At 38.5% G+C, this 25,807-nt stretch overlaps 1 protein-coding gene across 1 annotated transcript in view; it reads left to right on the top strand.

Annotated features, from left to right (window-relative positions):
* Positions 1–25,807, top strand: part of LOC149220824 (rho GTPase-activating protein 1-like) — a 67,403-nt gene that overhangs the window by 15,738 nt on the left and 25,858 nt on the right. The window contains exons 2-3 of the mRNA XM_089384929.1: positions 5,302–5,422; positions 5,562–5,681. Coding sequence (XP_089241055.1) covers positions 5,302–5,422; positions 5,562–5,681 — 241 coding nt within the window. The remainder of the gene's footprint in view (positions 1–5,301; positions 5,423–5,561; positions 5,682–25,807) is intronic.

The raw sequence follows: 25,807 nt of genomic DNA on the forward strand, positions 1-25,807 counted from the left end.
TGTAAATTGCAGCAAATGAATTCAAGGCATGTACATCAATTTCATAGGCATAATAATCATAATCATTCACAAGTAAAGATATTGCAATAATAAACAAGATGAAGCAAATGTAGACTAGTGCCCAATGTAAAGTACTTGTAAAAGTAAATATTCCAAGTAAAGAACAATGATTTTGAAAGTAAAGTGCTTGGATATAAAAAGATGATTAACCAAAAGGTAAAATGCTTTGAAATTAAAGATAATTGCGTGAATAACAAAGTACTTGAAAAGGAAATGCCTTGGAAATATAAATGACAAAACTTTGAAAGCAAAGGCAAATGATCAAGTATAAGATTGCTGAAATCAAAATGTTTTGGAGTGTGTTTTGATTCATTTTAGATTAAATTAGGTTGTCGCTTGAGATTAAGTTAATTTCAATGATGATTGCAAAAGACCAAAACTAATCTAATGTTTAGCTTTCCTTTCAGGCCTTATCCTCGTTGGGTTAAGGAAAACTGCAGGGAGGTCCAAAGGAGGAAGCTAAGGCTCCATGTGCTCCCCAGATTCTCACAAGCAATCCACTTGCAAGTAGATCCAACATTGGGTAACCCAACCTGATTTAGCAAGTCAAGTGTTTACCAATTTCCCCCAATCCTAGAATAAAAAGTCATAAGAGGGAAAGGGTACCTAATTAGTCTATTCAACTAGCAAATAGTGGAGATTAATTACTTTGCGCGAAAAATGAAATCTAACTAACTTGCATCAATAAAATGGAAATGGAAATAAATTGCATTTAGATGGTTCCAATGAAGCAAAAATAGATTGCATGAAACAAAGGAGTTGCAAACTATTCTAGTGTAATTATTCTATTCTATGTTAATTTGGTTAATGACAAGAAAAAGAAAACCACTCAAGAACAACCATGAGACACTTCTCCAAATGTGGAAGAGGGATGCTTAGGGGGGAAGTCCCCTAACTCCCAAGAAAATCAACACTTTATTAAATTAGGTTACGATGCTTGATTTGACCCTTACGAATGAAAGCGGTCGAGATCAAGATAGGAAAAAGCTCCCTTATTGGCAATGGGAGAAGAATCAATAGAAGGTTACAAAGGATCCTTTGAAGGATGAAAGGATGAGGCAAGCCCTTTAAGGGAGTTACAAGGTACAAATTGTTGGTTTTACAAATAATGGTTCAAGGTAGCCTTTGGGTGCTCCAATTCTTAAAAAATGGGCACAATCAACCAATGTTTCTCCTTGTACTTTCATGGATTTGTGAAAAATCAACAAGCAAAGCAAAGTCAAAGATACCCAAATCGTCCACGGTGTCTTGGATAGACAGTGATCGTGTGTTCTGTTAAGGCACTCCTTAATGTGAAGTCACCGGTTCAATTCCCCACCTTGATCGGGGTGATATATTGGACATGATGAAGATGTAGTGCTGCCCAGCTTACAAAAACAAAAGATACCCAAAATCACTTTGGAACACCGGCAATTGTTAGTAAAAAAATTGTCTGAAAATTGCCAGGTAAAATCTGGATTAAATAAAGGAAAATTCCTACTCTAGAACAACCAAGAAGAGCTGAAATTAATCAGCTTTTCTTGGATGATTTGTTGCTGTTAGGACAACAACAAATATGAGCCTTTAACTTGCTAGATTCAACAATAATGTCTCATAAATTGAACCAAGAATGAGAGAGATTTCTTTAGAGTTTTTATGAGAAGAGAAGAAGACAAGAAACTTGGAGAAATCTTCGAAGGATTGGAGGTGATCTTGATGCAAAGGTGGGAATAAGCTTCTTTTGTTCTTGAAGATGGGTACTCCAACCAAGGAGGATCCCAAATCTTCAAACAAATTGTTAGTAAATAAACCTGTAAACAAATTTTAGTAGATAAACAAATCTTCAAACCTGTAAACTTAAGATCCTTGCCAAGACAAATTGTTAGTAGATAGGTGCTCCCTACACGAGATCTCAAGAATACGTCAGTCAACTGAGATGAACATAAAATATAAATTTTCAAAGTGTAAGCAAGCAAATCGACTAGCAAATAACCGAATTCGAAAGTCTATTCGTAATGGGTGACAACACCCCTTCAAAGGCCCATTACAACAACAATCTAAAGCAAAGCATTTAGAACATATATACCTCCATTAGTACTCCAAGCAACCACACAAGATTCAAAGCACCATCCAAAGCCTTCTTTTATTAATGATAAAACAAGTATACAAACTAGCAGAGGTTCCCCAAACTTCCAAACAGCATGAGCCTCCAAAGCCTTCTTTTATTAATGATAAAACAAGTATACAAACTAGCAGAGGTTCCCCAAGCTTCAAAGCTTCAATGATGCCAAAGCAATGAGCAATGAGGGTTTATTTATACAATTTTGGGAGCAAATCCCAAGAAAGAGAGACTCTCCAAGTGTCAAAGATGATGAAGATCCCAATGCCAAGTCGAATTACAAGTGTAGATGGACCACTGTGTATAGACCACAAGTGGCTGAGTGTATTTCTCCTCTGTTGGACAGCGCTGATCTCTTTAGCTGATGCATATGGTAGAGTGGGACAAGTGTAGTAAGAGTGGCAGCGAAGTGGGAGAGAAGTATCCCTTTAATTTGTGACACATTTTCAAATAAACTCTGCAATCAACATGTCTATAGACAGCTGATACATAGTCCTGCGTATGACTGTTTTGCTGGCAGCATAGAGGAAAGAAGGGATGCTTATGGGCAGGCTGGCTACCATGTGTAGAGGATGGGGAGTTAAGGGGGAGACAACTCCCCACTAAACTCTGTGCCAACACAGCCTTTCAACAATTTAACTGATCTTGCATTCATGGCACAAACTCGACCCCCTAAGATAACTGAACTGTCCCCCTTGACTGCTGTTGACTTTGACCTCCATGTGGCAGTGAGCTAGGCTTCAACTCGTGGGCCTAATTGGCCTTCCAAATCAGCTTTTGACTCAACTTTGACAGGCCAAGTCATCCTTTGACATTTATTTGACTTGGAGCATGTCTTTATTATGTCCCCAGTTTATTAATTCTTTAATTTTCTTTTCTCTTTTCCTCACTTTTGAGTAAAAGTAGATTTTGGTGAGGAAGTATTTATTTTTTGGATCCCAAAGTGGGCACTAGGATAATGTTGGTGCTCTGAGCATGAATTTTGAGCATTCACATGTCACCAACATTCCTTAATGCCACTTTTTACATTCTTACATACAAAATTAATTAAAAATCCTGCCCTGCGTGAAATTTAATTATTTAAAAAATCTTAAAAATACTTGGTCAAATTCCGTAAGACTCTGCAAAATGCCTAGCATGGTAATATACATTACGCCAGATGTTAGAACATACTCAAGGCCCAACTATTAAGCCGCACTCCAGCTTTGGAGGTATATGAGTGAAAAAACTTGACTAGTTATTTATTGCTAAAAAGTGAAAATAATTAGTCAAGTGAAAATAACACTCTAGAGTGGACTCTTTTAGTAACTGGGTTTCAAGTTGTCTAAGTTTGTTACGTAAGTTCATCATGCTAGTGTCATTCATTACAACTTCCCTGCAGGGGTAGGGAATTTGAGAGAGAAGAGAGGCAAAATGCCCTGTTGGAATTCTGATCTTCAAAAGAAAAATTTGCAGGTGTCCTGTCCATTGGGCAATGGGGTCTTCATTTCCTGCCATGTGCATATGAGCAGGTAACAAGCAGTAAGTTAGTATTATTAAATCTGACTCAAAGTAAAACACTGAATATCTTTTTTTGTAGAAACTTGTAAGATCTGTTGTAATAAACTGTTATAGTGGGGAATATCCATGTCAGTTTACAGATTATTAACAATCATTCCCATTGCAACAAAGTCCAATGTATATGTAATAATTCTTCTCTAATTGAAAATTGATTCATAGACAAGGGTAATTACATTGTTGTTGTTTGATAGTCCTTGATGCAGTTGACCCTCAGGATGAATGGATCTTAGGGATTCTGCTTATCAGCAAGGCTTATTGTGTTTGATGATATTCTTATTGCTCACGACAGAATGGATGAGTTGATTGAGTTGACCACTAAGTTGCACAAAACATGGAAATGGGTATGCTGTAGGAAATGTAACCCCCCAGATATTGGAAACACCAAACTGTGGTATTAAAAAAAATTAAAATAGAAAAAATATAAATATTTCAAAAAATAGATTTGAAAATGAAGTAGCACCTTATCTTGCAAATTTGAATAAAATGGTCAAGAAAATTAGGTTCCAGGCTAATTGTCATTGTTTTCCTGCCATTTGGCTTTTTGTGTTTGCTGCAGGTTCCATGCACCATTGAATCATTTTTGGGCCCGAAATGCACCCTGTTTGGGATGAAATGTTTTGCAAACTCGGTTTGGCATGTTGGGGCACATTTCCAAGTTCCAACTCTAGAAACTTCCCTGAAATGTTTTCAAACCTTTTCAAAATGTCTTTCTGCGTGTCTCTGGCCTAGAATATTGGTGGCGTGGTGGGTGAGGGGTTGTAATGTATCCTGCAACTTAGGTTTCCTAACAGTGTTAATCTTCTGACTTGAAGGGTTATCCATATAACCCTAAGTCTCCTAGGGGTAGACTGTGGAGGATTGAGAGTAGAGACATCTCTTCCTGAACTCGCATTTGTTGACTTGTTGGGTGCTTTTCATTACTTATGCCACTGAAATTTCTTTGCCTCCTATGACAAGCACTCCTGTGCATACGTGCATCAACAAACTGTGGTTAGTTTTATCCATGCCATTTGTATGACCTTCATTCTTCTTACTTTGTTTGACCGTTTTTCTGCAAGCAAGCACACCAGACTTTGGGTTTGTTCAACTTTGTAACAAAGGGCTGTGATTTGTTTGCCTAATTCTTGCCTGATGTTGTGATTGGGTCATCAAATACCATGTGTTATTGTGGTTGCCTTTTTGTACCCTGGCTCTGGGAATCAGCTGGCTAACAGTAAAATGATTTTTGAAATTCATTTATTTCCTGTTTTTACTAGGCTATCACTAATTTACAATGGTGTCCCTCGATATAACTTTTGAATCAGCCAATAAGTTAATTTTCATTCATGATTTTATTCTGATTCTGTGTTTGCAACCATTCATATTCATTACAGTCCTCAAATTTCTTGTTACATTTTTGGATGTAAGATGTTTACCCACCCTCTCTCTGTGTTCTGTACAATATGTTATCTCACTCATAGTGACTGCTGCTATTTGTTCATGGTCACTAATCTGCAATTTGTTTTCCTTTAAAGTCAGTGAGACTTTGCTAGCAGTGCTACAGATTGCTAGAACTTAGTGGCATTTATTGTCTTTGTTTGCAGTGTAAGTGTCTTTGGAGTTTCTGCAGAATCAATGCAGTGTTCATATGATTCAAGGGGCAACAGTGTGCCCACAATTCTTCTGCTTATGCAGAAGAGGTTGTATGCCCAAGGAGGTCTAAAGGTTTGCACTTTATTGAACATTAGTATTATTTAATATGCATGGTTGAAATCCTAGTGAGTTATAATATATATGTTGTGTTTGATCATGCTAGACTAAAAGGCTAATTAGCTCCTTATTTGGTGCTGTATTGAGTTTCCAGGCAGAGGGCATATTCCGAATCAACGCAGAGAATAGCCAAGAAGAGCATGTCAGGAACCAACTAAACAAAGGGATTGTGCCACATGATATTGATCTGCATTGTTTGGCAGGTTTGATAAAGGTATGCTTACATTGCTTTCTATTGTCTCATTTGCCTGTTGAGTAAGCAAGGGCAATGTTATCTATATATGGCTTCTGCCAGAGAAACATAACCTATCATCAAGTGTAAGCTAAGTAATTTTTGGCTTTCCCTAGAACATTATAGAAATAATTCCAGTTTGAAAGTTAGGGATTAGCTTTACAAAACAGTTGAAGCTTCTTATATTCCGTTTCATAGCTTCTCTGATATCTTCATTTCACTAGTGTGTAATCAATATCAATTTCCATAAAATCATTTTAGTTGATACTATAAAAGGAAATTCATTTTGACAGTTTCTCTTTGTTGCTTAACCTTTATGTTGCAACTTGCAACAATAAAACTCCAAGTTCTTGTTGAAATGTGTAACTAGGTTCGGTCTTCATAATGTCTAATGCAATCATGATTTTATGTATTTGATGTAAAGAGAAACTTTTTATTATTATTATTATTTTGAAGCATGGGTTTCATGCTCAAGGTCAATTTTGTTTGTAGGTCAAGGTGTGCTTCTAGGGCTTTGTCATAAAGTCTAGGAGTCAATTGAGTAATTGTAATATGTAAAGACCCCATTAGGGCATCATGTATGGAGTCAAAGAAACTTATTGTAAAGTCAAAATGTCAAAAGCCACCCTCTAAGACAAGTCATCCTTCAAGAAGAGAGGCCGGCCTATAAAGCAGTGAAGTCGGCCTCCAAGAGATGACTAGTCAGCCTATTAAGAGCCTCCAAGCAGCCTATATATAAGAGGTACTCGACCTCATTTGTGAAGCAGCATCCAAGCAGTTCGATCAAGGAAGAAATGAAGACCTTAGACAAGCAAATAAGAAGGAGAAACAAAGAGACAGAAGGTGAAACTGAAAATCTGAGTTTTGGGCTACAATCCCTAGCACGTGCGAAACAGCTAGGGCATCAATCTGTTGCAGGTAGACCTAATTGCAGGCCTACTTAGAAGAAGCTGAAATCTGGAAGCAAAAGGATCAAGTAAGATAGCCGAGTTGTTAATGAAGTGGAAGCACCCCAAGTGAAGGAGAAAAAGATTTAATTTCTGCCCTAAGACAATCACATGTGCGAAATTGCAGAAGGTATAGGCAGGCCGAAAAGTGCAGTACTGTATAGTAGTCACTGAAATCTGAAGTAAGGGCCAAAAACTGAAGTTGGGAAGCGAATTTGACTAGCGTTGACTTTGTCGAAGAGAAGCCGATCAAAGAAGAGGTATGACTTGTCATGGAGAGGTTTTGGTCTTGGGTCATAGGTCTTGGAATTCATCATCTGAATATTCTATAAGAAGAGAAGAATTCTTGTGGGTTTTCCTCTCAAGAGGAGAGGTTTTGGCCTTGGCCAACATCTTACATTTTGTGTCCTCTTGTCTCATTGATTTTCATTGTTTGGTAGCTGTTTGATGATAGAAAACACAATAATAATCAAGTGAAAGAAGAAGCTAATAACAAGAACATCAAATTAAGTAAATTACATCATAAGCAGTTATCAAAATAAGAGAAATCACCTTATCTAGCTGCCCATAGATTTCTCAATATGGTATTAGACCAAAGGTGACTACAAAAAAGAAAAGCAGCTTGTAGAAGTATTCACAAGGGCCGAGCGCAAGGAGATCATCAAGGAGGACTAAGAAGCATTAAGGACATCAAATCATCAAGGATTACATCAAGCGTCAAGGAGGACCATCCATCACATCACAAGGATCACATTATCACAACTCTTGGAAGAAGGAAGAAGACCTCAAAGACCCTACCTCTCAAAGAAATGAGTTAACACTTTTGAAGCATCTTGAAGTCTCCACATTCTACATTTCTACATCCAAAGGAAGCAAGAAGAAGCATTGCCATCATCATCAAAGAAATCAAGGTGATTTTCCTCTCATTGAAGACATGATCTCATCTCAAACGTACTTGAAGAAAGACATCTCTTATCATCTAGAAAAAAAAGTATTGTCATCTTTGAAGAAGGAAGACATCATCAAGGAAGCAATCATCTTCAAGAAGGCATCTTCAATTGTCAACATCATCAAGAAGGCATCAAGTTGAAGATATCATCTTCAAAGGAGCATCTTCACTTGACAAGTAAGTATTCTATATTTTTATGTCTCAATCTACAAACCAAATGATTTCATTCTACAAGAAGAACAATAAACTGGTTGGGACCTCAAACTACCTTGCATGGAAGAAGAGAATTGATTTAATTCTCATGGAGAATGAAGTTATTGAATATGTAAAGGGCTCCATCACCAAACCATCACAAGAGCAATCCCAAGCACTGTTAAAGTACATGAAGGGAGAAATAAGGGCACAAAGGATCCTCATAGAGTCAATCAAGGATTCTCTCATCCCTTATGTTGCAAAGTTGGAAACAACAAAAGAGATCTATGACAAATTGGTGGAGCTATTTTCCGTGAGCACTGTAGGAGAAATCATATCTTTAAGAACCAAATTATACAAGATGAAAATCTCAAGGGAAGAAGGGATAGCTTCGTATTTCATGAAGGTATTTGAAATTAGAGATCAACTACAAGAACTTGGAGAAGTAATGTCTGATTGTGAAATGACCACCATTGTGCTCAATGCACTACTTGATGAATGGGGGAATTTTGTATCAAGCATCTATGGGAAGAAGGAAACCACTCCATTCAGTGATTTGTGGTCATTATGCAAAATTGAAGAATCTAGATTAAAAGCAAAGAATGATGTTGGATCAACTGAACCAACACAAGCATATGTAGCATCGACAAGGAAGAAAGGAAAATTTGGGAAATTTGAGCCTCGAAAGAAGTTTCACAAGAAAATTGATATGTCAAAGATCCAATGCTATGAGTGTAATGAATATGGGCATTTCAAAAGAAATTGTCCTAAACTCAAGAAGGACAACAAGAAGAGAAAGGAAAGAAATGAAGCCCATATCACCGAAGAAGTAGAAGAACCCAAAAAGAAGAAATCAAAGAAGGAGGAAGTGAAAGATCTTTATTATGACTGAAATAACCTCCTTCACTTAGTTCATTTCAACATATAGAAGTTAGCAATCATGATGGAAAGCATCACAAATATGATAGGATGCATTATAGCATAGATAGAGATGACATCATCATAGAGGCATGAAAGGATAGTTGAAGTAAGAAGTCAATATGGTTGAAGCAATCATCATGATAGAAAGGAAGTAGCTCATGGAATCTTCATTGGAAGCATATAAGGACAACCAAAGTAGCAGTATATATGGTTGGTGAAAGTCATATAGCAAGATAGAAGATAAAGAGATCATCATACATCATCATCATTAGGAAGAAGAATTTGCAGAATGAGCACCATCAAGATCCTCCATTGGAATCTTCATTAGAAGGTTCACCTCTACTTAGAAGAAGCGTCTCTTTGATATTCTACATTCCAACTTGTGTGGGATGTTGAAAAATGTGTAACTAGGTTCGGTCTTCATAAAGAGGAAATGTACTTTTGATTCTTGTAAAGTGTAAAATGAAAGAAAAATTATTATTATTATTTTTGGAGCATGGGTTTCATGCTCAAGGTCTTTTATTTTATAGGTCAAGCACCCATTGAGTGCTTCTAGGGTTTGTCCTAGGTTAAGAAGTTAAAAGAGTCATTGTCATAGGTTGAAGACCCCATCGGGCACATTGTAACCTGTAAAGAAATAATTTTTGTCTTAAAAAGCGTCTAGATACCCTCCAAGACCATGTCGGCTTGGTAGCTGGCAAGTTGGCCTAAAAGGAAGAGCCACGTCCAACTTGAAGAGCCTATATATAGGAGGGAACTCGTCCTCCTTGAGACACATTCACACATCCCTCATTCTAGATAAGAAGAAGGAAGAAGAAGCAACGAAGAAGGAAGAAGATCTTTGTTTGGGCTATTTCTCTCTCACATGTGCTAAGGCGGACTAGGGTTTTATCTACAAGTTTGATCTTGGAGAAAAGAAGGCAAGTAGGTCAAGCGAAGGTCGCCAAGGGTCATCCTCAAGCTCTAGAAGTGAGGGAAAGGCAAGCGAAGGTCAAAGGAAGGCTCAAAAGGCAGATCGAAGCTCACACGCGTGGCAACAACAACGGCTGGGGGGGTTGAAATTTCAGATCAAGGTCGAAATTCTGCAGTTGGAGGTCGAAAAAGTGCTATTGGAAGAGATTTGACTGGGTTTCACTGGATCAAGGTTAGCACATCATTTGGAGAGGTTGGTCTTGGAGGGTTCTGAAGTCAGTCTTAAGGTCTTGGAATTCGTCAATTGAAGAATCTATAAGGAAGAGAAGAGATTTGCGGGTTTTCCTCTCAAGTAAAGAGGTTTTGGCTCGAGCTTGCAACCTATATTCTGTGTTCTTGTTCTTCTTGTTTTTGTTAGCTATATGATGATACACACATATAATAATAAGTAACAAAGCTAATAAGTAAAAAGACATCATAAGTAGTTATCAAGTAAGGAGAAATCACTATAATCATTGCCCTATAGATTTCTCAACATGGGATCCATTGGTTAAGAAGGATAAAGGTATGGTGACAAGGAAGTGCAACATGTCAAGTTGGTTGAAGTACTTTCATCTTCAAGCAAGGAGAGGAAGTTGCTAGAAGGAAGTCGAGATGACCACATGAAGGAAGAGGTATGTTTGTATTTGGTAATAGATAGATAAAGTCATGTCATCATATAATTGCAGATCGAATGGTTGAATGCTCTATCTCATGAACATGATAAAAGAAGAAGAAACTCTTCCATTAGGGTGATGCATGAAGGCATGTAGACAATGTGGCTTCAATTCTTCTGCATAATGACAAGATAATATGACATCATGAAGAATATGAGGTGGTTGGCTACTATGGTTCCTATGATGAAGGAACTATGGAAGATCTTGAGGAAGCAGTAAGTGAAGAAGGTGAGAGAAGAGTTCGTAAGAAGAAGCATCTATTGTCTCAAGTAATCAACATCTGATAATTAGAAGGATTAGCTATCACACCTCCTTGGAGAAAGATATGAAGACCCTGATATGTTGGAAGAAGAAAAAACCTTATTAATGTCTGTCTTGGGGATGGATTTATACAATATGCGAGAGGATGTTGATGTAGGAAGCGACTGCTATGACAAAAGGCCATCATAAAAGGGTAACTTAGATTTGATTTTTATTTTGATTTTTGAAAAATCATTTGTTTGGGTTGAAACGGGTCTACCAAAAGAGAGTTGTACTCATGAGATTGGATGGAAGATCCAGAAAGTAACATGACTGGGAAGAGGTAGCTGTATGAAGGATAGCTAGATGTGGACTGGAAGGTCACTCCTTGATGAAGAAAAAAATGACATGACTATTGGTTCAACACAATGTTTCATTGAAGGGAAGTGAAGGCTCCATGATGAAGAAGTTGAAGTTCATGACATGATGCAAAAAGGAGCTCTACAAGCAGCTGGTAGTATCTCCACTGACGAGAGCTGCTATTGGTAACAAGTCTCTTTTTAAGAGGGAGCTTGGGTATATTCCTTTTATAGGAATGAGTAGATCATCCCTAGTTAAGAGAGAGAGATAGACACATCATTCTTGTCTTCAATGTCCATCACCAACCTTCGATGATTGGCTGAAGTAAATCAAATTCATGAGTTGACTTAAGAAGGGGAAGTATATGCTTTTGGCGCTTTTGTAGTGCAGTCTGCGTGAACCTTAAGGGAAATTTGAGTTCTGTGGTATGAGAGGAGCCTTCTCACTTTGAACTAGTGAATTGAGTTTTGGATCTATGTCATTCCATTGAATTTTCTTACAAACAATGCCTCCTGTAGTGATAATGTTGGAAGTTTTAAACTTTAGAATCTACATTAACAGATATATGATAATATAAAAGAACATATAAAAGAATCAAAACTCAATGTCCTCATCTTGTATGTTTTGGATGTAAAGTCGAAGATTATAGTGGACACATTCCATGTCATTTGAGCACTTTTCTACGAATTGGTTCAACTTTTTAGAGCAGATTTTCTCAAACATACTCCAATTGTGTTCACAACGAGAACTGCTACAAGTATGACTTAAGATACCTATGGGAAATTTCTCAGGTGTAGGGGTATTGGAGCCAAATTTTTCCATCCATAAACATAACATAGCATAGATGATATGCCATATTACATTAATCATAAAATTAAAGAAATATATATCCAAACTAATTCCATAAAATTTTAAGAAATTAGAAATTATACCTACCATCATATTCTTCCTTTCTCTAATTTCATTGATAATGGAAAATAATTTTAATGGGACCCTGTGATGTTTTGTAGCTATTGAATGATGTGACTTTGAATTGAATCATCTCATAAATACCTCTCAATGCAAGCCAATAAGCCTCTTGTCACTTCCCCATCGTCGTGGAATTTAATATGATCATAAAAGTACGTTGGGTTTAAACTTTAAAGAGTACCCCACAACATGTACAAAGAAATGTAGCTTCCTATCCCGACTAGCATCACTTAATCCCATAGATGTGTACATTTCCTCTCGTCTCTTCATCCTAATGAAATTTATCTTGATCCTAAAAGTACACTGGGTTTAAAAGTTACCCAAAAACATTTTCAAGCGGTTGTAGCTATTTATTTAATAGATTGATTATATCCCATAGAGGTGTGTGTTTCCTTCGAATGCCCCCATATGTGCTTTTAATGGCCTCCTTGCCTGTATCCATCACGTTTTAAACATAACCCATTTGTGGGTTTTCTATGATCTACCATTCTTAAACATTGAAATTTGCAATGAATTATAGAATATGAAATCAATGAAATGACATTAAGAATGATGAAATTTAGATATGAAATCAAATTTTAACTTTGAAGTCAAGGGGAGTGACACTTAAAAGTATAAGTGGAATTTCATGAGGGGCTTTAACAATGAAACAATCAACTTGACAAGCCTTCAACGACTATCACCAAACCAATGTTAGATTGGGACCTGTCCCTGAGGGTATGGGGCATACTCACTATGCTCCCTATGGCTCCTAGCTCTTGGCTACTCCAAAGGGGATGTTCCCCACATCCCCCTTTGTGGGGGACTTAGTAGGGAATGTTCCCCTCAAGAACTACACCTCAAAAAATAAATTTTCCCTTTGACCAAGGATGCAAAATTTTGACCACCTTGTCAATTTTGAGGGAAAAACGAGGGTTAGTGGGTGTGCCATTGAGAATTTTTGAGAATGAAAATGATTTTGATGAAAATATTCCCAAGCTTGATCTTGATGCCTTCATGCAGTAACAACATGTAGAGACTTACAGGGCATTGGCTCATGTTGCAGGATTCTTCCCTCCCCCTGGATCTGGAGGCTGATTTGCGTCTCGTACATATTTGCGGTTGTACCTTTTTTTTGCAGTTCCTGGAAAAATGGAGCCGCGATGGCCCGAACCACAGTTCTAGAACGGATTGGCTGCGTTTCGCGAGCAAATCTAGGAGAAAGGTGGACGGTTCCTTGGACTTGGGATTTTTTTTTTTGGACTTGACTTGGGTTTTCAAACTGTTATGTGAGGAATAATGCTTCTCGAACACTACCAAGGCACCCCCTTGATGCTCCCTAGACACTTCCTAGATCTGCAATTTCACCTTTTTTTGCGATTCCTGGAAAAATGGAACCACGATGGTTTGATCCACGGTTTCAGAATGGATTGGCCGTGGATCGCAAGCAGATCCGGGAGAAAGGTGGATGATTCCACAGACTTGTTTTTTTTTGGACTTGACTTGGGATTTCAAACTGTTATGTGGGGAATTATGCTTCCCGGAAACTGCGAAGCTGCCCCCTTGATTGACTTTTTGAGAGTAGGATCACATATGATGGGAAAGGTACATTGCCTCGAGAAACATGAAATGTTGAGCATTGAGAGATTGCCATGTTGAGAACTGCTTGATGGACATTGCACCAAAGCCAAGGATGCATATAGAATCTATGACATATGACCATGTGGAAAGACAAGTGCACAAGACATAGGATAGACTGGCTCTACAACTGCGATCACCCCTACATAACCAAAGCCTCCCTCAAAACATGAGTCCTAATGAGATCCACTCCAAGTTCTCCAATCCTATCTAGGACGAACGAAGCTAAGAGTGGGGACCAAAGGGACCGGTCGGCCCAGGATACCTTAATACATAACCTCACATGGCCTACAAGGCTTTAACTTGCATCCTTTGGACTTACAATGGTGTTATCAACGTGAAAACTTGATCATATGTACCCTTGTTGAAATGAGGGGTAAGAGGGCCGTTGGTTGTTGACTAATGCCCAGGTGAAGTTAGCATATAGTCAATACCAAAAATGATATATGGGATTTTCAGATCTACCACATAAAGTGCATTTAGGTTTGGGGATCCCAAGAGCTAGACCACCCAAAACAAGAGATACACCAAAAAAATCTTTTCGGGCACCATGAGCACCTTCTATATGCTATGCAATCACTAAAGGCAAGTCATTTGCTTAAAGTTTAATCTCCAAAGCTCATTTGACTGATCATGAAGAATTGGTTAATGATAAAGCTTGTATCATCATGCTTGTATCTTTTAAATTTCCAATATTTCAACTAAGGTTGAATGTTTGGCCAATCTTTGTAAAAATAGTTAGGAATAATATCCTTCGTGTGATCAAGGATCAAGTGGTTTGGGTTTGTGAACCTGAAGTTCACTTTCGATTTAGTGCAAGGCACCTAATCTGATATGGTCATAAAAAATGTCTCAAATAGAGTTAAGACTTCTAAAAACATAAAGGGACGAAAACCAAGATTTTTTTTTCAATACCTTTTCATCATGCAACAAGACAAGAGACCACTAGAGCGAGTGGTCAATAACGTATAATCTAAGATTGATTGCTTTGCCTTTTTAGGTGAGGTTAGAATCCATAACTTCTTGAGCTTTCCAAATATGTTGAGCACCAAAGATTGAGACCCTTCCATGACTTTTCATTAAGGGGAGCTTTGGAGTAAAGATAATTTCTTAAAGCATATTCTAGGCTTCATTCCTTTCAAGGGCCCAAATTACCAATTTGGTGCATAGTACTTGGCATTGTAAATGAGTTTTAATAATGTATGTTACAAGTGTATGGATCTCGAGATGGTTCCTTTTTTTTGAAAAGTCGGGATCTAGGTTTATATTTTTTCTTAGAAATAAATTGCCCTCACCCTCTCACATATTAAGTGTTCAAAGTGAGGAAGTTGGTACCTTGTTAGTGCCCCTCAAAGTTCCCCCCCCCCTTGCACTTTCCATACTTTTTTGGATGGAGGATGGTATTAATCGACAACAACATTAGCGGCTAATAACTTGAAAGGGTTGGTGGGAACAAATCTTGCAACCTCCCTAGCAATTATGCCTTTAGCAGAAAGGGTTGAACCATAAGAGTTAAGACATGATATGTAGACATTGCTCACATTGGTGTAGAGGAGACGACGAAGAAATTTGATAAAAAAACTTTGCCTTAGTATCTTGCATTTCTGGAACCGTCATGAGAGGTGTTTTGTGGTCAGTGGAGCATCCTGTCACATGATGTGATCGAGAGACTTCTTCACTAGCATGATTAGGGGGCCTAGAGATGTAAATGTGGATCTTGGTGACAAGACCAAGTATGCAGTCGAGGGCACTGGGAGTATTGCGTTCAAGATGGACCCAGGTGGCATCATGGAGGTGAACGAAGTGTTATATGTACCGGGTTTGGAGAAGAATCTCCTTTCAGTTTCAACCATGGAAGACAGAGGACTGGAGGTTAGCTTTACAAGAGGTGAAGTGGCTGTTGGGTCGAAGGGGACCAATTTTAGTAAGAAGCGGGTGATCGGTAGGAGGGAGAGAGATCTTTATCTGTTCAGAGGACAACTGGTGAAGGCTCTCATCCATGATAGTGACAACCAGAGCGAGATTTGGCACAAGGTGATGGGGCACCTACACTAAAAAGCTCTTCCGATGGTGTGGAGGATGGTTGCTGGTTTTCCAGAGATTCAGGGTATGTGAGATGGAGTATGTAAAGGGTGTGCACTTGGCAAGCAAGCCAAGAATGCATATCCTCATGATGAGACCAAGTCAAAGGGTGTGTTAGGCTTGGTGCATCATGATATTTGTTGTCCTATGTCTGTGACGTCGATCATAGGGTCTTTATATATTGCGACGTCCATAGATGATTATTCCAGGAATACTTGGATCTACTTCCTAAAGACCAAGGATGAGGCCTTCAATCGGTTTCAGGAGTTCAAAGCTCTTATGGAGAACTAGAAAGGGAGGAATATTAAGGTACTGAGATCAGTTAATGGGGGCGAGTACACCTCCAGTGAGTACCTGGACTTTTGCAGGTAGGCTAGAATCAAGAAGGAGCTCACGCCTTACAATCCTCAGCATAATGGGGTTGCCGAGAGGAAAAATAGGACCATCATGGAGGCAGTGAGGGCAATGATTTATGATCAAGAGTTGCCTATGTTTTTGTGGGCGGAGGCCTACAATACAACTGTGTACGTGCAAAACAGGAGTCCTCATAGGGTGTTGGAGGACATGACTCCTAAGGAGTTGTTTACAGGAGTGAAACCGGATGTGAGTCACTTGCGCATATTTGGTAGTCCAATTTTATGTCCATGTGCCTACAGAGAAGAGGACTAAGTTGGAGCCCTTATCTGAGAAGGGCATGTTTGTTGGCTACAGTGAGGTCTTGAAGGCCTATCGAGTCTACGTTCGAGGACAAAGAAAGGTGATCTTGATTTGGGATGTCGGATTTGATGAGGACAAGACCTTTAGGGGATCTCATGAGCGAGAGCCAGCAGTGGTAGAGGAGAAGGAGCAAGAGGCTCATAAGGTTGAGTAGGGACCAACAACACCAACAGGGACACAATTAGCAGAATTAGAGGATGAGTTGGATATTCCTTCGAGTTCTACCAGGAGGAAGTCGATATGGGCCGAATAGACATTGAGGGATGTTGAGGAGCATGTGAAGGCTCCTAGCAGCACTTTCAGGCAGAGCAAACCATCAACCATATATTCTAGTTAGTTAACACTATCGTGTAGTGTCTACGAGTCTGAGCCATCCACTTTTGAGGAGGCTATAGGTTAGTAGGTCTGGAGAGATGCCATGATAGAGGACCAGAGGGGAAGTCTGTGGTCACTTCTCAATCGATCTACATGATCGAACATGCAACTGATGGTAGTATTGAGAACTATAAAGCGAGGTTCGTGGCAAGAGGGTTCTCCCAGAAGAAGGGAGTGGATTATGAGGAGACATTCACACATCGCTGGATATGCATCTATTCAAGCAGTTATATCCATTGCTTCAGAGATGGAGTGTAGGATACATCACATTGGATGTGAAGATTGCTTTCCTCAATAGAGTGATTAAGGAGGAGGTGTATATTGTGCAGCCTTAGGGTTTTGACGTGCATGAGAGAGATTCCCATGTATGTAGGTTGAAGAAGGCCCTTTATGGGTTGAACCAGGCTCCGCTCACATGATATTCTAAGATCGATGGTTATCTTCTTGGCTTGGGCTTCACCAAGAGTGAGGAAGATCCCAACTTGTACTTTGTACTTGCTGAGGGTGAACCGCTCATCTTGGTATTGTATGTGGACGATCTCTTCTTGAAAGGATTGGAGAAGCTCATAGAGATGTGCAAGGAGGACCTTGCTTCAGAGTTCGACATGAAGGACATCGACTTGATGCACTACTTTTTGGGATTGGAGGTGTAGCAACAACCAAGAGAGGTTTTCGTTGGGTAGGGCAAGTATGCAATGAAGATATTGAGGAGATTCAGGATGGAGGATTGCAGGCCTATGTCTACACCTATGATCACTAACTTGAAGAAGCTAAGCGCTTCTGAAGGTGAACTAGTGGATCCCACACTGTATAGGCAACTGATAGGTTCCTTGATGTATTTGGTCAACACTAGGCTAGATATATGTTTTGCTGTGAACACACTCAGCCAGTTCATGGTGGAGCCGAGACAGGTTCATTGGGTGGCAGCGAAGCATGTGCTGAGATACTTGCATGGGACAATAGACTTTGGATTGAGATATGTCAGAGTTGGAGGAGTGGAGTTGCAGGGGTACACAGATTCTAATTGGGTAGGGAGTGTGGTGGATAGAAAGTCCACATCTGAATGTTGTTTCAGCTTGGGATTAGCCATGATCTCATGGTTTAGTAGGAAGTAGTTGTTAGTGGCACTCAGTTCAACAAAGGTAGAGTACATGGTAGCGAGTATGGTGAGTTGTGAGGCAGTGTGGCTTCGCAAGATGCTTGTAGGATTATTTGATCTGCAGATGGGGCCAATGGTGATACACTGTGATAATCAGAGTTGCATTAAACTCTCTGAGAATCCTTTGTTTCATGATTGGTCTAAGCATATCGATATCACTTCATTGGAGACAGGGGCTAGAAGGGCACAGTGAGATTGTAGTACATTTCTATAGAGGAGCAGGGGGCAAATGTTCTCACAAAGCATCTAGTGAAGGGAGAGTTTGTGAAGTACTGGGATAAGCTGGGGGTGGTGGAGAATCCCTTCCTTGCTAGGAGGGAGTATTGATGTGAGTAGCATCGGAATATCTTCTACAATTGCTTGGTGTCTTAGCATGTGGAAGACATTATTTGCCTCTTTTAGTGATTTATGTCTTTTTTCTTAAGTTTAACTTAGGAAAAGTACAATAATTAAAGTAAATTAATTATTATGGACTATTGGGTTATTTTCTAATGATAAATAATTTAATTATTTAAGTGACTTAGAAATAATCTCAATTGTTGATCTTTAAGATATTTCTAGAAGGAAGATTCAAGATGTTTCTAGAAGGGTGATTGGGGTTAGAGATTTGGACTCAATGAAGATTATAAATGGAGGCTAGGGATGGAGGTGAAGACACAACAAAGAGCACAAGTGTGTGAGCAAGGCATCATGAGAGAGTGATTTTCTCTACAGTGCGAGTGGCTTAGTGACCAATGCGTAGAGGAGGAGAACTCTGAGTGGGTTTGAGCGAATCTAGGAGGGCCGAGTCAGAGGAGATTGCAGGGCTGAGTTGCTGGAAGGGGATCGAGGTTGTCGGGGGAGGCCGAGTGGCTGGAGTGTAGGGGTTTTTCCAATGTGCCTTACGCATTAGTGGCATGGTGCAAATCGAGTTGACGGAGGGTGCAAATTTGATTGCTGGAGGTTGATTTCTTCAGAGCAATTTCATTTGGAGGTAGATTTCTTTGAGGCAAATTTACTTGGACCGAATTCATTCTGAGGGAGCTGAGTTGCAGGTTCCAAATTGCATTTCTCCTTGTATGTTTGCGGGTCAAAAATCCTAGATTTCCCAGACAATGAAATGACGGAGAATTGTTTGTGGGTTAATTAATTTTTGCAATGCATGATTGATCTTTCTGGTTTATTTCCGTTGCATATTTTGATTCTAGAAGTTAAATATACCAGTGATTTTATTTTTTGGTGATTCAGTTATTATTTGGGTGAGTAAATAATAAACTGGGGATAAATTAAATTACCACGTGAAAATAAATCTGGCTGGTATTAGAAATTTAACATACACATGGTTGGGCCTAGCACCTTCATTTATTTGGGATTTGGCAACCAAAGTCATAGGCTATGTCAACCATTTATTAATCGCTCTCCACTCTTTATATGACAAAAACTCAAAGTTCTTTTGTATAAGCTTGGAATGCAAGAAATACCAAGGAACTTGAAGATTTGGTCATCTCAAATCCATCACTTTTCTTGATTTTATTAGGCATACAAGTAAATTTTTCAAACTTTGTATAAATTTCAGCCCGTTGAATTCTAAAGCTTGAGGTGTCATATAATATTTGGAGGGAGTCCACGGTGTTCTCAATCGCTTTGAGGATTGTAATAAACGAGTCGTCAACAAGTGCCCATTAACCCACTACCGAACTCCCTCCTTGGTGAGGTGAATGCATTGGATGAGGTCTTGGCCCACTTGTGGTAAATGAGATAGCCCAAGACCTCTTCTACCATGGCATAAAGGGTTGGGCTTGGAGGCATCCATGTCGTAAGGATTTGAAGAGCCCCACCTTCTTTCGCTTGCATTTGTTGGAGAGACATGGAGATGCGTCTTAAAGAAGTGTCTTAACAACTCTAAGGAAGAATTGTCTGAAGCCTAGTGCCTTAATTATGATCAAGATAAGAGGCCATTTGACCCTATTATAGGCTTTCTTGAAATGAACGAAACATTGAGACCAAGGCCTACACAACTGTGACATTTTTCTAGATGAAATCTTCTTTGATAGATCTTGTCTATTTTGGGCAAATTATCATTGAAAGAATGTTCTTGATGTGCAAGACCAATGCGTTAACCATAATTCTATATGGGACATTCAAAGGAGCTATTGATCTGTGGGGGATTGTCAGCTTCAGGTCAGCAGGTTTTAGAATGAGCCTGATGAGACCTTGGTGGATGCAAGCACCTAATTATCTCTTTTTAATGGTTTCATTGTACATGAGGAGGTTAGGCCCTGCAAAGTTCCATGGAGCTTTTTAGAATTTGCATGGAAAGTTTTCCAATCTTGCCAAATTGTCCTTGACCATCTTCATTAGAGAAACTGCCAGCTCATCCAAAGTCAATCATCGCTCACACATTCTGTCTTTCTTAGACAGTCAATAAGGAACCATGTTGAGACTAATTTGCATGGACAACTTGCATTCCTTTGTGAGTTTTTGTTACTGAAAGTTGATTGATAGTGGCTAAGAAACTTCTTATCAATATCTTCTCGCTTAGTGATATGAGCATTTACAATTTTGACATTGAGATTTTCTTTGTGGATTCCATCCTTGGCACACGAGCATTGAAGAAATCCTTCATGCACTTGTATCCTGTCTTAAGCCAATGAGGTTGGGCTCTCAGTTGAGCTCCTCTTACCCAATGTATCTCATCAATTTTTAGCGAGTGTTGGAGCTTGATAATCTTGGCTTTCTTCACCCCATTGAAGGAGTTGCTCTAGAGAGTTTGACTAAGGAGTTCAAGCACCTCCTTCATAGTGTTGTGGCACTTGGGTGAACATAAGCAATTTGGTGCCTATACCCTTTGTAATGGAGATTGTTCACACTAAAGCATCCTCCCACTAAATAATCCTCTCTTTGATACCCCTTGGCTTGGGAAGGAGGTTTTGTATTCTCCCAATGCAATTGATACAACCTTGGTTTTATAGATGGGATACATTTAGAATAAATTTAGGCTTCATAATTCTCATTTTTGTTCCCTAAGATACAAAGAAATAAATAGGCGGGGGTTTGAGAGGGTGACAATTCCCAATACTTGGATTGCTCTGTTCCCGTTGCAATTGAAATATAAATTCTCATGTTAAAGCAACATTGTGTGGTCTAGCCTCTTCAGGACTCTTTGATTGCCTTTTTGATACTTGGACTAAGTGATTCTTAAAATATTCTTTCCTCTTGAATATGTTGGGATCTAAACAGTCTCTGCAGGGTTATCTAAACAAACAATCTCTGATATATATGGTTAGTTCGATAGTTATTGTTCCTGCCAATCCTTCACAGAATATATAACTTTTTTTGTATTGAGGTAGAACAAGATAGCCATTTAATAATTAAGACAAAGTGAATGATGGTTATCAACAGTCTTGGTATATTAATGGAGAACTATGCAGAATAAACAAAGGAGATAAATGGATTATTAGATTGCATGGCAGTGATCTTTGGGAAACGATTTAACTTAAATGACATTTTTTCTTTTGGTGTCAGAGGTGTGGAGAACTCCATTAGTAACCCAGCAGATTTCTTTAAAGTTGAGTTAGCAAACCAGATCAGGCTAGGCTCAGTTTCTTCCGGAAAGATATAAATTCTTTGAAACTGAGAGACGAGGCTGGCATGCTGGCATTTGTAACCTATGTTGGCTAAGGAAAAATCTTTGTGGTCAGTGCTTGGCTTCTAAATGAAACACTTGCTGTAAGAAAAAATGGGTTTATAGAAGTGCTTCTCCAAAAGTTTTAAAAGAAAAGGATTTCAAGCTTAACAACATGACAATTTTTTTCTGTACTTTTGCTACCATAGAGGCATGCCACGATTATTGTTGAAATTTGGTACCGGAGGACAGGTGGTTCCCTTAGGCTTTGATCTTTGGCCTAGGGAAAAGTGTCCAAATTAATTTAATTTTTCTCCTAAAGTGACTTTATAATTTTATAAAGTTAAATCTAATTTAAAAGTGACTTTAAGTGATAAAGTTACTAAGTCTAATTTTAAAGTGACTTTTATAAAGTCAATGAAAAATTAGAAAGGAAAAGTGACTTTGGAAATAAATGACTAAGTGGGTCTTTATTAAAGTGGGGTGAATTAAAAAATAAAAAGTGAGATTTAAATGAGCATTTAATCTCAGCCTTAGATCTCAATCTATTTCAGCCATTGGATTTAGGGATCACCCAAAAGTTACTTGGATCACCCAAAAGTCACTTGGGGTTAGATTAAAGGAGGAAAAGGAGGAAAATGTCATTCATTCTTTCATGAGCAGATTGAGAGAAGGAGAGCAAGAGAGCAAGGGAGATTTCTGGACAGTGAGCTGCGGAGTTTCAGCAGTGGAGTTTCAGCAAGTTTCAGTACAACGGAGTTTCAGCAGGGCAGAGTTTCAGCAAGGCGGAGTTTCAGCAAGGCTGAGTTTCAGCAAGGCTGAGATAAGTTGTAAAAGTTTGCTTGCTGATTTTTGCTGAATATTTCTCTTACTGTAAAAAGGCATTTTCCAGAAATAAAGAAGAGCTCTCAAACTGGTTTTCCCCAAGAGTTGTAGGGGGTTTTTCCAGGGTCACATTGACCAAAAATCTCAGTGTTTAAATGTGTTTTAATGGCTGTTTATTACTGCTGATTTTTATTTCTGCAATTTCCTGCATTCTGTAAAATTTCCAGAATTTGTGTTTTCAGCAAATTTATTTTTTTCCAGCTTGTTAAATGTATGGTTATGGGAAAGGGCATTTAACTATATGGGAGAAATAAGGAGAAACTGAAAACCGGGGGGGGAAATGAGAAATTTCTACAATTATTAACTGGGACATTCAGTTTTTTCTGTGCATTTCTAGATTCCAGAATATATTCAAGGCCAAATTAAAAGGTGTTGGTTGTCTAAAGCAACAAAATGGGCAATGCCAGGTAGGGAATATATGGGAATTGAAACATAGGCTAAAATTTGCAAAAATAAAAAGCAATTTTAGGTAGCCAAGGCAGATGCAAAGTTGTCTGCTATCCAAGCTTATTGAATCAGCCTGCTAAAATAGTGGAAACTGAAGCAGCCAAGATTGCTGGCATCCATGAAGCCATTCCTCAATAAGATTATTATGTGAATATTAGTAGAAATAAATTACCCATACTAAACTAAAGTGTTCATGTTTCTCTAATTTTGTTCTTCATTACCCTCTCGTCTTCTTCATTCTACACAAATTTGTTACTTTGGGATGCGATATCTGTTTTGGTAATTTTTCTCAAAGTTCTGATTGAGAAGAGAAGATGTACCATATTGCAAAGCTTTAATTGTGTAAGCCAACTATCTTCAGGTGTTCAAATTCCCACAACTTGGCTCTTAAATGAAATGTTTGATGTAAAGAAATGTGTTTTCAACTAAGTGACGGGAAACGTCCCTCCCAACCCCCAGAAACGCTGTTCAGTGTTTCGGAAATGGAAATGGGTACGAAACGACACTGAAATGGCACGGAAACGTTTCAGTATTTTTGGAAACGCAGGATCCTATTTCTGAAACATTCCTGTTTTTTTGGAAACACGATCCTATTTCTGAAACGTTTTGTTTTTTTGGAAACGCGGGATCCTATTTATAAAATGTTTCGGGCATTTTTAAGGGTTTTGGATCCGTTTCCAAAGTTGCCTGACTTGGATATGACATTGAATACCATGTCTCATATGACTTTGTTTGATGAGGAGGCACCAATAATTGCATCTTCAAGTGGAAATAGAAACAATGCTCCCACTCATGGAGAGGACCCAAATGTTGATGTGGATCATAACTACATGGATGAAGATCACATATTTGGTGATATGTAAATGTAATTTATGATGATGTTTTAAACTTTTGAACAATGAACATTGAATACTATAATATGTCATATGATAGTAGACTGCTAGACATAGCTCATTTTATAATTTGTACTATGTAGTGTGCATTTAGCATTATTAATTTTGGTGATGATGTTGATGATTGAAATTGGAAACAAAAACTTGATGATATGTTGAATGTTATAATAATCACTAATGATGATGATAATGTTTATGTTGAATTGATGATAATGATTTGTTTATGTTGAATTCATGATGATGATTATGTATTTGTAAATATAGAATCTAGATTTTAAAAGATGAATGATAATATGAAAGTTTTGTTTTGTCATATATATATATGCTGTTTCCTTGCCGTATCGTATCTGGATTTTTTGAAAATTTGTCGTATCTGCTTCAAACCTTGTTTCCGTATCCGTTTCAGGGCAACTTAGGTTTTCAATATAATAGAAGTGCTTCGCGAACATTGAAAAATGGTGGGGTGCATTTCAAGATTAACAATATGGCAAGGCATTATGTATACTTCTGCTACCATAAGGGCATGGCATGCTAGATTGTGACAACCAATCTCGCTCACCATTTAAACATCCAAAATGTTTGGAATATAAAGAAATCCATTTAGGATAATATATATATATATATATGGAATAAATGTATGAGAAATGATATGATCGGGTTACAAATGAGAGCCCCATATAAATACCTAAGTGAGAGTGCTTTTTCATTAAGAGTTATGTCCTTTAGTTGAGACATGTCCTTTCATTAGGATTTGTTCCTCCACTAATTATTATTTATTGATATTTATATTCGTTACATTGCCTTCCCCGTTATAAAAGATTTGTCTTCAAAGCATATTTATGGAAAGGCTTGATGTCTTTTTCCATGGCTTGTAATGTCTTTGCATCGTTCTCTGTTTTTGGAGCTATCATAGTTGATATGGACAATATAGACCTTTGAGCATTGAACAAATTTGTTAAACTGTAAAATGATTTGACCATCTTAATTTGACCTTTTGTGAAATGTTGCGCTTATAGATTTCCAAGATGAATTGTTATCATGCGACTTAATGACATTGATATCAATATTCTTCGGAAGATAGGTTTGTTGTTTCCGTCTTGAATGATGTTGATACACTGATTGGTTAAGACACTTGCTCTTATGGTTGGGATGTCGATAATGTGTCTTTGTAATAGGACTCTCCATTATCATGTTTGTAGCATTTTTTTAGTTTACTTTCGATATTATTTCTTCTTCATGCATTTTCTTGTTACACTCAAAGTTTCCATCGTTTGTACTCCACTTCCATTGAAAAGTGTAGCGAGAGAAGGTCTTCTTTGGTGCGTGCCTTAGCCAGAAAGACCACGAGTTGTCCTTCTTTGACCATGGAGCGAGTTCATGGAGATGGTGAGTTTATTTCCAGTTTGTGGGAATAATATTCACAAGTTCATGTGTAGTGTTGAAGGATCAGTTACGTGGACCCTTCTTCAGATTAGCTACAGTTCGAGTTTAGAAAAGGACGAGTTGGGAACTTCAGTCATTGATTGAAGTAAGGACGAGTTGTGACTCCAATTATGATTGGAGAGAGAACCAGTTTGACTCAGTTAACTTTCCAGTTAGAGACTCGAGTTCTAAATTTGAACAAGGCCCAAAATTAGCATGGATCGAATCTATAAAGCAAGGACGAAGGCACAAGGAATTCATTGTTGTTTTGTGCATGAAGGATTGTGACAAGACACAACTCACGAGATTGTGAGAGAGAGCACAAGTTTGTGTGAGATCATCTTTGTTTGTGAGTGTGTACCTTAGAGGAGCTAGTGCACAGTATTGAGGAGGCTTTCTTGTGGCAGAATTGCACTAAGAATTAGGAGGCAATTCTGCGCTAGGAAGTAGGAGCCGAGTCCTAAAGAATAGGAGGCCCTCTGCGCTAGGAAATAGGAGGCCTATGCGCAAGGAAATAGGGGCAAACTGAGCGCAAGGAAGTAGGAGCAGGGGATCAGGTGTTTGCAGGGTGAGTTTGAGCTAGTTCAGGGAGAGAACAAGGTTGTTCTTAGTGTGACAGATTGCCTTGCAAGATATTCAATTGCTTAAGCTCTATCAATAAAATACTACAAACAAAGAAGTAGGTTTTCCCAGTTGGGTTC

Source organism: Pinus tabuliformis, chromosome Q (genome assembly GCF_031772625.1).
Source record: "Pinus tabuliformis cultivar Carrire ecotype Pingquan chromosome Q, CPIR1, whole genome shotgun sequence".
NCBI classification, from domain to species: domain Eukaryota; kingdom Viridiplantae; phylum Streptophyta; class Pinopsida; order Pinales; family Pinaceae; genus Pinus; species Pinus tabuliformis.